This window comes from Myotis brandtii, unplaced genomic scaffold (genome assembly GCF_000412655.1).
Source record: "Myotis brandtii unplaced genomic scaffold, ASM41265v1 scaffold398, whole genome shotgun sequence".
NCBI lineage: Eukaryota > Metazoa > Chordata > Mammalia > Chiroptera > Vespertilionidae > Myotis > Myotis brandtii.
Genome location: NW_005365280.1, coordinates 2,425,685 through 2,443,952, shown reverse-complemented (window position 1 = coordinate 2,443,952; position 18,268 = coordinate 2,425,685). Strand labels below are relative to the sequence as shown.

Here is an 18,268-nt window from a genome sequence, read left to right as displayed (position 1 = left end):
GACCCCCTACCCCCGAGTGCACAAATTTTTGTGCATCGGGCCTCTAGTCTATACTAATAAAAGAGAAAGATGCAAATTGACCACACCTCTGTGGTGCCCACAAGCCACGCCCACCAGCCAACAGGAGTGAGTATGCAAATTAACCCAACAAAGATGGCAGGTTAATTTGCATACACAGGCGCCCAGCGGCCTAGGTCCTGGGAACATCCTAGGGACCCAGGCAGCTCAGAGCCTGCAGGCCCCAGTGTAGGCCCTGAGCAGCCTTGGTCCCAGAACACCCCTGGCCACTCTTGGCCTACGGGACTTGGCGCCATGGGGGAGGGCAGCAGAGGCTTGAACAGGGCCAGAGAGGAGCGGGGGGCCCTGCCCAAGCCATAGCTGAGGCTTGATTGGAGCCGGGGCCATGCCCAAGCTGCGGCAGAGGCTTGATAGAAGCCAGGGGGGCCCTGCCCAAGCCACAGCGGAGGCTTGATCAGAGCCGGGGGGGGTTCTCTGCCCAAGCCGGGCTTCATCAGAGCCGGGGGGCCCTGCCCAAACTGTGGCAGAGGCTTGATCAGAGCCAGGGGGGGGGCCCTGCCCAAGCCGTGGAGAAGGGACCCAGGCAGCTCAGAGCCTGCAGGCCTCAGAGTAGGTCCTGGGTGGTCTCCATCCCAGAACACCCCTGGCCACTCCTTGCCTACTGGCCTTGGTGCCCTGCGGGGGGGTGCAGCAGAGGCTTGAGCAGGGCCAGAGAGGAGCGGTGGGCCCTGCCCAAGCCGCATTGGAGGCTTGAGCAGGCCCGGAGACAGGGGGTGTGCCAGCCTAGGCTTGCCAGCAGTCCTGCCTCTGCAGGTGAGCTGCAGAGGAAACACCTTTTCTGACAGCTCATTGGCTAAGCTCCCTGTATGCCACTGGAATCTTCTTGGTAACTTGGGTAATAAGACCCAAGAAGGTGATCTAGGGTTTTTCCACCTCACTCCTGGAGGAAAAAATGAAGGTCCACTGCTGGAGAGCTAAGAAATGTCATATCCTGCCCTAGCCGGTTTGGCTCAGTGGATAGAGCCTCAGCCTACCAACTGCAAGGTCTGGGTTGGTTCTGATCAAGGGCATGTGCCTAGGTTGCAGGCTCCTCCCTGGCCAGGGCCAAGGTCAGGTCTCATGCAGGAGGCAACCAATCAAAGTGTCCCTCTCACATTGATGTTTCTCTCTGTCTTTTCCTCTCTCTTCCACATTCTCTAAAAATCAATGGAAAAGTATCCTCAGGTGAGGATAAAAAAAAAAAGAAAGAAATGTCATATCCTATAAAAGACACATCTTGAAAATGCCTATAGAAAGTTGTCATTTTTTCATGATGAAGGGACTGGAGTTCGTGTTGATGAAAACACCTTGGCGACTGTGGTGGCTGGCAGTGGCTGCAGCAGCTGGGTGATGGGGCTGGTGCCTTCCCCTGATCAGCCTGGTTGCCTCCCACAGAGGGAGGCCAGACTGCGGCTTAAGCCCACTCCTAGTGGGCCTAAGCCATCAGTAGGACATCCCCTGAGGGCTCCCAGTCTGTGAGAGGGGGCAGGCTGGGCTGAGGGTACACACCCCCCCCTAGTGCAGGAATTTCGTGCACTGGGCCCCTAGTTCAATAAATAATTATAAATAATTACTTTGAACACTGAAGTATACAAATAGGAATCAGGTCTGGTTCCTGCTTTCAAGGAACTTAGTCTACCAGTGGATTTGAAACATATGCAGAGATAATATACACGATATGTGAAAAATAGAATAATTGGGTTAGGTGTCACAAAAAGGATTAAACAGTGTTGTGAGAGTTCAGAGAGAGATGAGACAGCTAATTCCTTTGAATTAAAGCAAGGAATGCTTCCTGGAAGAAAAATACATTGAATTGGGCTGTAAGGAGTAGGAAGCATTGTGAAGGGTGGAAATGAAGAGAATACCAACTGAGATAGGATTGTAACTCCAAGATGCTGACAAGCTCAGCTGAAGCATGAAGAAGTTGGGGCACTTGGGCTGGAAAGGCCTCATTGTGGCCAGTCTCAAATGCCAGGTCAACGAGCTTGGGTTTTGTTTGCTCAGAGAGTAAGATCCCTTGGAAATGATTAAGCATTAAAGGGTCTCTGTCCATGGAAGTTTTGTCATTTGCTATTTGGACTACATGGTGAAAAGGCTATAAAAGGGAGCCCAAGAGAAAGTGGCTGCTGAGACATCTGGTCCAGTTAGCTAAGGTAGGTTCATAGAGAAATACTAATTTCAAGGCATGTTAATAGGTGTTACTCAAGAAAGGGTCTCCTCACCAAAATTAATTGGAGAAATAAAAAGTTAAACAGTTAAATGGATGTATTTCCTAGAGGGCTTTTCAGAGCCTTTAATATTGAGAATCTCAAATAGGGCAAAATGTACACAATTTCTAACATGATTTCATCTTTTTTATGGACTGTCTCAAGAAACTACTGTTCTTTGGACCACATTTTAGGGACTGTTGCCCTATGCACTTAATAATGATGGCCAGAACCTGAGTGGTGGTCATATGCATGAAAAACAGTGATTAGATGAGGGATTTAGGGCGGCGGCATCTGCCGTCCTGATAACATAGTAGGCACTCAGTAACTGTACAGAAAATTAATGCATGCCAGAGTGAATTATTGATTTCTTCACCCTGGGTCCAAGATTGCATGGTGAAACAGAAGAGGGAATGGTGTCCAAGATGGCAGTATGGAGAGTTTTGAGCTTTGGTTATGCTGGAAATAGTAGCGTCATGGAAAGAGGAATTGCTTTAAATGAAAGTTGATCACTTAGTGTTTCTTGAGAAGCTCTGGGAGATCCAGCCGGAGGGTTACAGCAGATGCTGGAACTGTGGGACTGTTGGAACTGTTGACTTGGAGAGAAGTCATTGTTTTTTCTCACTGAAACATTTTTTAAAATGTTGGTTAAGATGGATGCTTGTTTGAATTATGGATAAATAGCAATTTTCATATATAACTTAGTCTAAGAAGATAACCATCAGTGTAGTCTAAAAGAAACTTCAGGATTAACAGAGCATCCAACCTGAGGTGACAGTAGCAGGCATTCTCATCTTCATCAGTGAATTTTTTTTGCAGGCTGATTTATTCATAGAAGTTAATTAATGTTTAAGTTTAACATTTTGTTCTTTTATTCAGGTATTTGCCTTTGATTATTGCTTTTGGTCCATGGATGAATCCAACACCACAAAGTATGCTGGTAAGTTGGCTCTCTTTCTGCAGTTGATGGTTGGGCCTCTGGCCTCTTTTTCCATTACACCTGTTTTCTTTAATTATTCTGGAGTTCTGTTTTCCCCATAACATTCACAGTCATTCTTTCCAGTCTAGTGCATGGGCTTGGAAGTCAGTCAATAGATTTGATTTCAGGATTTGACTCAACCACTAAAAGTGGTTTTGCTGTAAAGTCATGGACAGGTGTTGTTATTGCTTTCAGCCAGTAAAGGGAATATTAGTATCTTCAGAGGTGCTCCAGGGATTAGAGATAATGGGGGAACCATCTCAAGTCATACATGGTAGCAGTTGTGATTGTCACATAAGAAGAGGTTTAATATGCCATGCCTTTTCCCTGTTGTTAACTTTCAGCCAATGCACAGCTCCGTTTAAGCCAGCGGTTCTCAACCTGTGGGTCGGATCCCTTTGGCGGTCGAACGACCCTTTCACAGAGGTCGCCTAAGACCATCCTGCATTATCAGATATTTACATTACGATTCATAACAGTAGCAACATTACAGTTATGAAGTAGCAACGAAAATAATTTTATGGTTGGGTCACAACATGAGGAACTGCATTTAAAGGGCCAGAAGGTTGAGAACCACTGGGCTTTAATCAAAGCACAGGTGCCATTGGCTTCCAGGACTCCCGTGCGCCTGAGTGTTCTGAAGCAGTCCTTGGTGATATGCACTAAACCCGTGGTCGGCAAACTGCGGCTCGCGAGCCACATGCGGCTCTTTGGTCCCTTGAGTGTGGCTCTTCCTAAGCCTTAGGAGTACCCTAATTAAGTTAATAACAATGTACCTACCTATATAGTTTAAGTTTTAAAAAATTGGCTCTCAAAAGAAATTTCAGTCGTTGTACTGTTGATATTTGGCTCTGTTGACTAATGAGTTTGCCGACCACTGCACTAAACACACCTTCCTCAGGGAAACATTGCCTCCTAGCACCACATTTTGCTAGTGGTTTTTTCATGAGGTATGTTAGCCCTATTCGTCAGACATAAGTGACTGCAGATTTTATTATTTGTGATCATAGGTGCATCTTAGCCTTTCCTAGAAGCTAATCACAATTGCTTCAGCCTAAGAGCGAAGCATTTGATTTAGTGAAGAGAGTCCGATTCCCTCCCTCCCAATTGGGTCCGCCTTTCCTGGATATATGGTCATAATGAGTGTTTTCTCCTAATTTCTACTTATAAGACTATCAGCTGAGTGACTTTTCCATTTACTTAAAAAAAAAGAAAAAGTGAGGAAAGGATTGAGAGGATGTAGGCTTTGCAGTGGTTCTCAACCTTGGCTGCACATTAGAATCATCGAATCTTTTTGGAATCTTTTTAAAATTCTGATTTCTGGGCCTCATCCTCCGGAAATTCTGTTTCTTTGTTACTAATGTTGTGGCCCCACCCCATAACAAAGAAACAGAATTTCCAGAAGATGAGGCCCAGAAATCAGAATTTTAAAAAGATTCCCAGGTGATTCTAATGTGCAGCCAAGGTTGAGAACCACTGCTTTAGAGAGTAAAAGGAAGTTGCTTGCTCATAAGGAATTTTATTGACAGCCTTTTCCTGGCCACCTAAAGCAGACTTTTTGAGAAATTATTTGATATGTATATATTTTTCAAAAGTTAACAATCTTGAACTAGGAAAATTCCTTCAGCTCTTCACATTGGGTAAATTGGTCTTTCTTTCCAAGCATCAGTTTTACAACTTCAGCTGTGTATTTTATTAATGTGAATGAATAGTCCTTAATGTTGGTTATAATTAATGTGTCTTTTTATTGGTCCTTTGGGACTTTAGATAATAATTCCATGGAGTCTGTATCCCTAAAACCTGTATAATTCTATTAACCAATGTCACCCCAATAAATTAAATTTAAAAATAAAATAACAAATTAAATAAATAAATTCTGCAGAGTCTGGAGCAGTCTGCCTTGACTGTTAGCGCTGTGTGTATTTTTGTGCTGGGTGTGTGCTTTTGGATATAAATAACCAACAAAAGTAAAACATTTCCTACTGTAACAGAAACAAATGAGGACAAATGCTATGGCTATACAAAGCCCAGTCTCATCCTGTTGCATTGATGTGATTCAGGATACAGCCAGATACATCTTTCTAAATTAGAATTCTTCTCATTCAATTCTCAAATACATTCAAGGACTGCTCATCTCTTACAGATTTAACCTGTACTTCTTGGATGGCATTTAAGGTCCTTTATTAGATAGCCCCAGTCTACACACCCCTCCCCTCCCTCTGCTCCATGACTCCCTACCACCCATTCTGTACTCCAGCCAGTGTTATTGTTTGTTCCTCTAATATAACCCAGGAAGCCAGAATAGTTCCTTAATATGCATGAATCCCCTACTGTGTATGCAGCCTAGGAAGCCTTTGAGAAATTAAAAACTAAGTTGGAAAGCAAAAGAGTGCATAACAAACAACAGTAAATATTTTTGATGTAATATTTAAACTCTAAATTTTACAAGTTTTAAGTGCTATGGAAAAACCCAGGAGAAGCAAAATCTGGCAGGAGTACAATTGCCAGGGAAGGCATCCTAGAGGAGATGGGACTGGAACTGGACATAGACACTTAGCATAGGTTTAGCCAAAGGATAGTACTAGTATAGAGGGCATCCAGGTAGGAGGAAGCAGTATGATATCAAGGACAGCACGTGGACTCAGAGGTCACACCTGGGTTTACGACTCAGGATGCCTGCTTTCGTTCTCTTCCCGTGGTCGGCAAACCTCGGCTTGTGAGCTACATGAGGCTCTTTGGCCCCTTGAGTGTGGCTCTTCCACAAAATACCGACTTCTGCACATGGGCCACGAAGTTTCAATTGCACTGTACGTGCGCACCCGCACGTGGTATTTTGTGGAAGAGCCACACTCAAGGGGCCAAAGAGCCACGTGTGGCTTGCCAGCTGCAGTTTGCCGACCACTGTAGACAATTTAAACTCTCTGAGATACAGTTTCTTTTTTGTAAAATGGGAAACATGGAAATGATAGTTCCTATCTCATATGCTATTACAAGGGTTAAATAGGTAACTTAACATGCTGATTCAAAGAGGGTGTCCATACACAGTACATCATTTGTCTTATTCATAAGTGAAGATGCAGAAGTGGGAGAGAGCGTGGTGTATAGACTCATCCGAGCAGAAGGTGCATCTTGGGGGAAACAGTGGGAGATCCATTTGTACATATTGAGTGAAGCCAAATAATAGGAAATTTTAAAAGCTAGACTAAGAAATTTAGACTGATATGGTAAAAAAAAAGGGGGGGGGACTTTTGGAGTGATGTGATTAAAATAATGCCTAAGGAAGATTGTTCTTCTCTTTTCCATATCTCCTGGGATCACATCCTCCATTATTGCCCAGAGAGGCTATTCTAGCCTTCTGCAATAATCATTCATGTCCTTGAATATAGGACAAACTATTTTTTAATATATTTTTATTGATTTTAGAGAGGAAGGGAGAGGGAAAGAAAGATAGAAATATCAACGATGAGAGAAAATCATTGATCAGCTGCCTCCTGCATGCCGAGCCCGCAACCCTGGCATGTGCCCTTGACCGGAATCGAATCCAGGACCTTTCAGTCCTCAGACTTATGTTCTACCCACTGAGCCAAACTGGCTAGGGCAGGACAAACTATTTTTTAAATTAAAAATAACTTTATTAAGTACAGATAATAAAATTCAAGTATGAAACTTATGATTTCTGTACCTCTTCATCATAAATAATATGTTCAGAAATATTTTTAAAGATAAAACTGATTTTTAAATATACTGATAGCCTAAAATTTACTAAATTTTAGTGTGTATGATCACTTCAAATACTATGTTCCATTTAGCCCTGAAATAGGATTCTCTAGGCTGATAGAGCAATGTCTACCTACAAAATTGTGGGTGAAAATTTCTTGTTCTTTAGATACTGTGACTGCCTTAGTAGAAAGTAAAATCTTGCTTGCTATCCTCTCAGGTTTGTTTGCATTCTTTGTACTCTCCCTAGTAGATTAGTTGATGGGTAATTTGATTTCCTTTATCTTCATTAAAAAATAGCAATTCCTTCTTAATTGTGAATGGAAACATAAAGATATAAGCATTTATTCTCTGGTGGGAAATAGAGGAAATGGAGAAGGGGAAGCACATGTGTTTTAAAACCGACCTACTTGTCGGGCTCAATGAATAACGGCATCATTGATATTGAATCAGAGCTCATAAGGCAGCTCTCAAAACTTGGGGGGCAGAAAGAGCAGGGGGAGGGGGAGAAATGTAAGTGCATGGATTGAAGGAACAGAAAGAAACAGGGACTCTAAATTTCATGTGGTGTGTAAAACGTTCAGTTCTTAATTATGTTTATGTTATGCTATTCATTAAGAGCTATAGCAAGAACTTCTTTCAGGCTTTCTGATTTAGAAATACTTAGTTCTACAATGTGTGTAATGGCATTGCAGTGGGTTGGAGTGATTGAAGGCTGTGGGCTCTTAAGTCAGACTACATGGGTTCAAATTATGGCCTCACCACCTTCTATCTGTGTAAGGTCAGGTGAGTTACTAATCTCAGTTTGCTTCTGTTTCTTCATATGTTAAATAAAGATAATAATAGTTGGGACTTTAGGACTAAATGACCTGTTCATGTGAAGTTTTTAAGCCAGTACTTGGCACATAGGGAAAACTCACATAGTATTTATCATCTTTATCATTGTCACAATGTAGCCGGAGTAAGGGTAGTAGCATCTTTGGAAAGAAAATACATTGTACTGGTGTTTACAAGACCTGGTTTTGCCACAAGCTATAAACTTTGGGGATCTGTTTCCTCATCTGTGAAAGGAGGAGACATGGCCTAGACCAGTGATTTTCAGTCTTTTTCATCTCATGGCACACATAAACTACTAAAATTCTATGGCACATCAAAAAATATATGTTTTGTCAATCTGACCAAAAAATAGGTATAATTTTGATTCATTTACACCAGACGGCTATTGTTGTGTTGACTGTTGTCATTTTTTTATTTGACCATCTAAGGGGAAAGAGGTGCCCCTGGCTAAATATTCAGGTATTGCATGTTTTACAAATTCTTGCAGCACACTGGTTGAAAAATCCCTGGCCTAGACTGATTTCAGATTTCCTCCAGCTTTCTGATAGAACATGAATTAGACATTTTATGCTAGCCACACAGCTGTTGAAGTAGACTTTTCAGAGGCAAATCAAAGGCTTGTTTGTTAAGCCATTTGAATTACACGGAATCATGCTTTGAGACATTTTACATTTTAACTATATTATTTCTTCTTGTTTTACCTTTTGGTTATGTAGTCATAATAATGCTTGTCTAGCACATAATTCTGAGTCTTTAAAGCAAAAACCCTTGTGCCAGGGCTAAGAAAAAACAGAAGTAACCTGCAGAATTAAGCACCCAAAGCATGGCATTTCTCATAAACCCACATCCTTCCCCTGCAACCCCACATGCACATAGATACACATTCAGGATTATAAAATTATTATATTATAGCCCTAGCTGGTGTGGCTCAGTTGGTTGAGCATCGTTCCATTCACCAAAAGGTCACTGTTCAATTCCCAGTCAGGGCACATGCCCAGGTTGCAGGCTCAATCCCTGGTAAGGGGCAGGCAGGAAGCAGCCAATCAATGTTTCCCTCTTACATCAATGTTTTCTCTCTCTCTCTCTCTCTCTCTCTCTCTCTCTCTCTCTCTCCACCCCTTTCCCTTTCCCTCCCTCTCCCTCTCCCTTCTTCTCTCTGTGAAATCAATAAAAACATGTTTTTTAAAAATTATTATATTAGAATAAATACTGTTAAACTTGAGGGCATCATAACAGATAATAGGTCTTTGTAAATGTTTGAATCACTACTGATGGAAATTAAACCTTCATTCCAAAAATAAAACTCAGTCTGGTGTGGTATATCTGAGGATCAATGCAGGCATGAATATTTCCTGGCCTGAAAGAGTCTAAACCAGCAATGACGAACCTTTTGAGCTCGGCGTGTCAGCATTTTGAAAAACCCTAACTTAACTCTGGTGCCGTGTCACATATAGAAATTTTTTGATATTTGCAACCATAGTAAAACAAAGATTTATAATTTTGGGATTTATTTTATATATTTAAATGCCATTTAACAAAGAAAAATCAACCAAAAAAAGAGTTCGCGTGTCACCTCTGACACCTGTGTCATAGATTCGCCCTCACTGGTAAACTATTGACTTAGAAATTATATCACAATTCTTTCCGTATGGCATGTTGCTCAAATTTGCTGAAGCCATGTGTTTTCAGGCATAGTTAATGCCCTGCAGTTCAGGAGAAAGATGGTACTCCTGCTAGCGTTTCTTTATCCTGTGAGGGGGCAGCTGAGCGCCTCCCAGCCTGGTCCGTTGCTGTGGGGAGAGCAGCCATGTTTGATTCTGTTCCCATGATGGCAGATTTTATGTGCTCATAGGTAGAAATGGTTTCTGTGTCACATTATTTAACTGTGCATCAAAATTTACATTCTAAAAATGTTTAACCATGTATCATAATCTGCATTCTAAAAGGTGACAGTAGCTAAAATAGAACTAATGTTTTTAGCTGAGTTCCGAAATAGTTGTTTTAGCATACTGTATTGATGTTTTTACTGTTAAAGTATACATGAAGCGCTCAGCAAGTGCTATGCACAGAGTAAATACTCAGTAATCATTGGTTGTTAGGTTTATCAAAATCGTAGTTATTAGGAGCTATGGTGGTTGACTCCTTAAAAAGTTTGTTAGATTCATTATAAATGGTGCATGTCACCTTAAAATACATTTATGAAACAATCTAATTGCAAAATCCTTCTTGATTTTTCTTTTATGTAGTCTTTTACAAGTTGTCACACCTAATTTGGCAGTTCTTTTTAGTGACTCATCTTTCTTAAGTTGCTCCTAAGCATTCAACTTAGTTTTCTTAGAATTAGCAACTTTTTGCATTTGTTAACTAAATTATATAATTACAGAGAAGTACTACTGACATAAACCAGTTTAGGAGCAAACACAACTGACCTTCTGTAAGAACGTAACTCTGCTGGTGGAGTCCAGAGAGCAGTCTCGCAGCTGGGCAATGTCACATGCAGTGGGCGTGCTCCAGGGTTTCCTACAGGGGGGACAAAGAATGCTGGTTAATTCAGAGAAATGAATAAGTGGAGGTCAGTTAAGTAAAGTTCTCTGAAATAAATGAGCTAAGTTAATACTTTGTGTGTTTTTTAAAGCATGCGTATATGTAGCTATTTTTAAGCCCACTTGTCCACACGTAAGAAACGTCCAGATCTGTAGAGAATTTTTGTGAGTTTATTTGAGCCAAACTGACTACAATTGCCAAGAAGCAAAATCTAAACAGTTTGAAAATGTTTCTGGCAATGGCAGTTTTGCAGCTTATTTTATACATTGGAATCAAAGGAGGAGACATAAGGGAGGTTACATGAAATCCATTGGTAATAGGTTAGGGAGGTGGGAGAAAGCAAAGTGGGGAGATCTCTGGGATTGGATGAAAAGTAAGCCTGAGACACAGACTTCTTTTACATTGGTGGGTACAGGATAGTTACTAATGATCATCTACAGCACATAGAGATGGTGTGTGGGGAACAAGTTAACAATGAGGGGCTCTGTCATCTCCAGCTCTGATGCCAGGTGGTCCAGAAAAGGGGGATTATTCTGACATTCCAAAGGTATATTATCTTGGATGCAAAAGGACAATAGAGCCCTAGCCAGGTTGGCTCAGTGGATAGTGTCAGCCTGTGGTCTGAAGGGTCCCAGGTTCGATTCCAGTTAAGGGCACATGCCTGGGTTGCAGGCTTGATCCCCATTGTGGGATGTGCAGGAGGTAGCCGACCACTGATTCTCTCTCATCATTGATGTTTCTTTCTCTGTCTCTCTTTTACTCTCTCTCCCTCTGCCTTCCTCTCTAAAATAATAAAAATATATTTTTTTAAAAAAGAAGAAATGATCACTGTTTTAAAAAAAACAAAAGACAGTAGACAGGCTACTTAGGTAAAGACTGACCTTTGTTAAGGAAGCCGCAGGCCAAGGTTGTGACTAACTGCCAAAACTCACTTTTAGTGAGAAATTTTTATGTTCAGACTATCCTTTATGGTTACTTTTTTAAGGGCCCCTCATATAGGCTTCCCCTGAGCTTGTCAGGTTTAGTATGTGGCCCCTTTTTCATCCACACACCCACCTTCTTCCACACTTCCTTTCTTTGTCTGTATATATTCCTTAGAATAATATTTATTATGCCGTAACCGGTTTGGCTCAGTGGATAGAGCGTCAGCCTGGGGACTCAAGGGTCCCAGGTTCGATTCCGGTCAAGGGCATGTACCTTGGTTGCGGGCACATCCCCAGTAGGGAATGTGCAGGAGGCAGCTGATCAATGTTTCTCTTTCATTGATGTTTCTAACTCTCTATCCCTATCCCTTCCTCTCTGTAAAAAATCAATAAAATATTTTTTTAAAAAAAGAATAATATTTATTGGCCCCCAGAGACATCATATAACTTAAGTATATTTAGAGGGGAACATAGCTCTGAGCAACAGGTTCCCAGCACTGTGCACATCTCTATACCTGCAGCAGGTCATTTTGCAACACCCAGCTGAGTAGAAACTTTATTGTCCTCATTTTATAGATGAGGAAACTGAGGTTTAGAGCCCCTGCTACCTGTGAGCGAGCCAAACGCAGTGGCAAGCATAGATTTTGGTCAGTGACAGTGATGCATGAAGACTATAGATTCTGCCGCAAGCCCAGGCTCTCCTCTCTTCTCTCATCCCAGGAGAGGCTGTGTTCAGAAAATCAGATAGGAGTACTCTGACTTGGAACCTAGCCAGGAACAGTACTGATGGCATTCTTCCTCCTGTCAGAGTCCTAAATGCCTGTGTTTGGTTTGGGCTTTGCCTTAGCCTCCCCTCAAGTGCAGTAGATGTTGTGCACCCCACAATCCAGAGATGTCAAGTCAAGCCTGCTTCTATATAAGAGGCAGACAGTGTGAAACACTGTTGATCAGGTAGAAATGAAGAACGTTGGCTGCTTCCACAGTTTTTTATGTGAAAATACCCTCCTGAATAACTCCACAACCTTTCTATTACACAATCCTCACAGGTATGGTGGTTTATTTCTTTCTTTCATCCCGGGTACCAAGCCCCCCCTCCTTCACCCCCCATGAGTCAGCCACTTCATCTGGCAACAGAAAAGGCGCCGAGCTTCAATGCCAACTCCTGACTATCCCAGCTCTGTCACTGGGGTGGAAACATCCATCTGGGTGAGTCACCCACGCCATGCCGCAAGTCAGACTCCCAGGGACTGCAATGCTGATCGCTCTTGGATGCCACCATGGAACTTTTACCCTCATGGCCCAGTTTCTCAAGATCCTTTTACCAGCAGGTGCCTTAATGGCAAACTACTGTAGTTGATTAAAACTTAAACCTCATGTCACCAAGTTAAGCCTTAGTTCCTTTATCTGAACTCTATAGTTTTGGGTCATGTAACTTAACCCAGGTTTAAAGTCACTGCATGTGACAATTTCTGAGGGTTGCACTGTTTGAGAGAGGGGTTTACTGAAACCTGGTTCAAGTTAGGTGCATTCCTCATCCCCCAGGTATGTGAGAAGGACCTGTCTGCTCTTGCGCCGTCCAGGTGCTCTGACTTGGAGCTGAGCCACCTGCCAAGTTCAGACTCATCAAAATTGCTATGGCTGTCAGCCCTTGTTAAAAGTGGAAAAACACCCTCACAAATGAGAAGGCCTAAGAATTCCAAATCACAAATATTGAGCTTAACCATTTTTTTTTCTACATTAACTCCGATGAGAACCAGACAGTGTTTAAACTGATAAAATGATTGATCGTGTTAAAATCTTGAGTGCACTTTGTGCAGCTACTTTAGGCAAATGAGAAATATTTTGTGTATATGTCATGTCCAGCCTTGTATTGCCATACCTCGTGTTTTATTCAGCCATGATCTACATGAGGCTGCCTTGCTTAACGCAAATTGCAAATAAGACAGGGTATGACCTCCCATTTTTTTCTCCCATTTCTTAGAACATAGCCCACTGTGATGTTTCACCTTGTGCCTCTTCGGGAGCCAGATGTGAGGCATATGGAGATAGGTGCATGTTCCCTCCCATCCCTATTTTCTCTTCTTCCGTGCTTTGCTGTCAGGGCCCTGCTATGGGGAGGGAATTGCCTTGGTTACTGAGCTCCCAAAGCACATGCCAGGAGCTTTGAGTCCACTGCTGCTATTCCCAGTAGGGCAGGTTATGCATAATGTGGAGACTCGGGGTTAGCTTTTCAGAGATCTGTATCACATGTGACTCAGGGCTGGGTGGGTCAGTCGGTAACTGTGCTTGCAGAAATTCCACACAGGAGCCTCTCTACTGTTCTGACATTGTGTTATGGGTTGCTTTGGGCATGCCTGTGTTTTAAGACTTGTCCACACGGTTATAGGAGGTCTAATCATAAACCCCACAGAGGAAATTGGCATCTTGGTCATGGTTACTAACAAGCGAGGTCAGGTTTGTTCTGTGGCTCCCTGCATCAGGCCTGTGGAGCTGACTTCTGCAGAGTGGCCACCTCCGCTCTGGCATCAGTCCAGCTGAAAAGCCTCAAGGCTTTACTTGGCTTGTCTGGGATAGAAGCATATTCCTCGATCCTCCTTCCCACAGGACTTCTGAACTTTCCCTTATGGGCTGGTCCGAGTCCCCTAGACAAACAGCACTTCTTTCTGTTTAAGTGTAGTCGGGAAACATTTAGCGTGTGGATAGTGCATCTTTTGTGGATTTCTTGATTCCCACCATCCAGTATAAATACTCCTTTCTTATGTGAACTTGGCTTCTTAAAGCAGTCGGCAAGTGTTTTTTTCCTATGATGAAAAAGGGGACTGCTGTGTTTAAAAAAATAGAAATGAACAAAGCAGAAAACCTTCAGTCTTTTGGATAAATCAGACTCTCCTTAATAGACCCTATAAGGATCTACTTTGAGATCTAATATTTTCTCTCTATCACCGAGTGAATTGTAGCCACCGTTTGTATTTCGTGGCGAGCTGGTCCTGTTAAGGACCCTAAGAGGCTGTATAAAGAGTCTACGGTGCCTTTTCAGGCTTGTTTGGCAGCCTGGTCTTTTTCATAGTTGTCTCTTATTGTACTGGTGGTGCCCTGAAAGTCCCCAAACCAAAAAACTTGATGAAGTATAACCCCAGCCAGGGTTTCATACAGCTAAAAGGGCACCGGAATAGAAAATGAAGGGAAACTTTATAAGGATATGTTTCTAGTCACAATTTTATTGATATGATCTTATGTTGTTTTTCCCCCATACCTTTCTGAGATATGTTAATGTTGTAAAAGAATGGCAAATATTTTTCCTGCACTGAACAACATGGGTTGGCAAGTAATGGTACTGTTCCTTATTCCTCTCCTCATCATGACCCAAAACACACATATACCCTTAACACACACATAACCCTCACATAACACACCCAACACACACACACCCAACATACACACACCCAACACACACACACACACACACACACACACACCATACACACTTGTTTTTTTCAGTGGAATTTTAAAAGTGGGACCTCTATGGGATCTAGAGAAATAGCAATAAATGATAATAAATGATTCCTTTAATTTTTTTCCAAAAATAGGCGTCTTTTATCTTTGAAATTGGATTACCTCAAAAAATTGTTGCAAAGATGGGGCAACTTTTTAAGGAAAATGAGATAATCACCTCCTTCTCTATCCCAGAATTAATTATAGTAGATGAAAGGTTTAAGGGGTGACATTAATAATAATATTAACTAAAATATATTCCAGACTTATAATGGCCAGGCACTATGGTAAGGGCTTTACCTGTATTGCCTCATTAAATCATACAGCAGCCCAGTAGGTAGCAGCTATTATTCCTGATTTACTAATGAAGAAATGAAAAGCTTGCCCAAGGTTACACAGCTAAGGAGTAGAGTTTGAAATAAAACTGTAAAAAACAAAAACAACAAAACTGGAAGAAAATATGGGTGAATACCTATATAATTTGGTATAATCCAAAGGATTTAGGAATCACAACATATACCATAGGTGAAAATTATAAAGGAAAAGATGAAAGATTTGAATATGCAAGACCAAATGCTTCTATATGATAAAGAACAACATAAGACCAAAAAGAAAAATATTTACAACATACAATAGATCAAAGGTTGATGTCCTTACTATATGATGAGCATTTTGAAATTAATAAGTAAAAAAAATCAATGACAAAACCAATTTATTTATTAAAATAAACATAGGACTCAACCAATTTATTAAAGAATAAATTCAAATGGGCAATAAACTATGAAAAGGAAAATTTTAATCTAACAAAACAGGAGGGTTTTTTTTTCTACTGACAGTCAAAACAAGGAAGAATGATAATAGCTAGTATCAAGGGTCTAGCAAAAAGGACTCATGCATTACTAAGAGGACTTAGTAATTTGATTTTTTGGAGTTTTGCCTAGTAAAGTCAATAGAAAAGTGCAAAAAGGTAAATATGTAAGGATATTACAGAAAAAAAAAGAAAAAGGAAATAATCTAAATGTCCATAATAGAGAACTGATTATATCAGCAAAGAATACCATGGAAAGCTTGAGCAGCTATAAAACAATGTTAATGTTGATGTATCTTTGCAGGGGTGGGTGAGTATTCCTTATTTCTTGTCTTTAAAGAGAATAGATTTCCCTGGAGACATGAAACCATATAAAATGTACTCCAGTCTCTCTAGACTCTAGTCTTGCTTATATTTGTAAAAAATACATGAACTTTACAATAATTCTTTTTATTTATTCTTTTACAAATTGTGCTTCAAGATAGTTATTTAAGAATGAAAAGGGGAAAAATTCTTTCCAGAAACACAGAATAATTGTTTTCTACTTTTTCATAGTCCATTTGTGTTTTCCAAATTTTCACTTTCTAGTCTAACTTAAACCTTTATTAAATATGATAAACATGAATTATATTGTGTTTGTCAAATGTAACTAAATAGCTACCTTAAAGAATTTGAGTTTTTGGAAAGTATATGTAAATATTTAGTGAAAATCAGAGAGATTAGCTTATTTTTTCAGTCCCACATTTTTTTTTTCAAGATTCAGGAGGTTATTGTATGTGTCAGCAAAAGTGTAATCTGTGATTTTTTTAATTACAATTATCCAATTAGTAGGTGCATATCATGTCGACATGTTTATTCACACCACAGTGCTTTATTGTTAACAAAGGCTATTGTGGTCTTTAGGGGCTCATTAGAATTTCAAAAACAGTCATAATTTGACCAAAGTGGAACCTGTAATACAATTAAATATTTCTTTTTTAAGTTCAACACACAATATTTTGATGCCTCAGTCATCGCTAATGAAAAAGAGGTTCCCAATTAAATGTCAGTCTTTACAGCAATGTCAACATAGGAATGTCTGTCCTACTGTGTGCCACTCACTCTGCAAAGATGCAGCAACTCCTGTTTTTAAAGGAGCTCGAAATGCATTGGTAGAGAAAAAAACATAGCGCTGTCTGATGAGTTCTGGGAGATTGTAGAAAATACCATGGAGATGAGGAGGGAGCAGCTGATTCCCAATGTCACAGAGCATTAAGCCACCAATTATGGATGGGCATCAGCCTTGACATTCAGAAGCCAATACAGACAGACCCAGGCCCTGCCACAAACCAGTGGTGTGATCTTGGCAAATGACTTACTCTTTTAGAGCCCCAGTCTCCTATGGATCACAGTCTATATCCACTCTACCTGGGTATTGCAAGAATTCACTGATATAAAATATGTAATGTATACTACACACAGAACAGTTGATAAAAATTCTCTTCTTCTCAGTAGCATAACTAATAACATTATACAAATTAAATAGGTTAATTCACACCCTATTTAGTATTTACAGTAATGTGGACCTAGGCTAAACTGAAGTTTATTCTTATATTTTTGTATCCTGGAGAATTCTTTGATCTTTTGGTTTATTTTTCATGCAGTTTTAGTGTACACATTTTGAGTTGGTATTTTATTTTCACTTGACATATCACAAACCTATTTCATGTATCTCTATAGCATTGTTTCTTTTTTTTTTCAAGTAATGATCTTTAATTTAAAGGCTATTCCTACTAAGGAAAAAGAAACATTGTGATTTTTCCCTTGAAAGGACATCAAGAAAATAATTCCTCATCATTCTAGCCTCTCAGCATCAGAAACCAGAAGTAATACGTTTCACCACCTGAGGTATCAATTCTTAATTGGTTAATGACTCCCGGCTCTGTGCAGCCAGTGGTGTAAGCTCTTTGACCAGTTCTTCTTTGCAGTTGAGTCCTTTCATCAACTCAAGCTCTTGCTTGCTTTCAAGTTGCTAAATATGAATTGATCTATAGATTCTTTTTTTTTTAAATATATTTTATTGATTTTTCACAGAGAGGAAGGGAGAGAGATAGAGAGTCAATTAAGATACCTAGGAATAAACTAAGGACGTAAAAGATCTGTACTCGGAAAACTACAGGACATTGAAAAAAAGAGATAGGGGAAGAATTAAATAAATAGAAGACCATACCATGTTCATGGATTGGTAGAATCAAGATCATTAAGATATCTGTACTACCATAGCAATCTACAGATTCAATGCAATCCCCATTAAATTACCAACAGCATATTTCAAAGATCAATAACAAACTCTCAAAAAAATTATCTGGAATAAAAAAAAGACACCAAATAGCCACAGCAATCCTGAGAAAGAACAAAGTTGGAAGAATCACAATACCAGATATAAAGCTACATTATAAAGCAACTGTCCTCAAAACTGCCAGCTACTGGCACAAGAACAAACCTATAGACCAATGGAACAGAACAGAGAACCAAGAAATTGACCCAAGTCATTACACTCAACTAATATTTGACAGAGGAGGCAAGAGCATACAATGGAATCAAGATAGTCTCTTCAATAAATGGTGTTGGGAAAATTGGTCAGATACATGCAAAAAAAATGAAACTAGACCACCAACTTACACCATACACAAAAACAAACTCAAAATGGATAAAGGACTTAAAC

The 18,268-nt window shown here is 40.4% G+C and overlaps 1 protein-coding gene across 1 annotated transcript in view; it reads left to right on the top strand.

The window, feature by feature from the left end:
- The window catches only part of KIF13A (kinesin family member 13A), a 210,862-nt gene that overhangs the window by 102,789 nt on the left and 89,805 nt on the right, over positions 1-18,268 (top strand). The window contains exon 3 of the mRNA XM_014545170.1: positions 3,144-3,204. Within this exon, the coding sequence (XP_014400656.1) occupies positions 3,144-3,204 (61 nt within the window). The remainder of the gene's footprint in view (positions 1-3,143; positions 3,205-18,268) is intronic.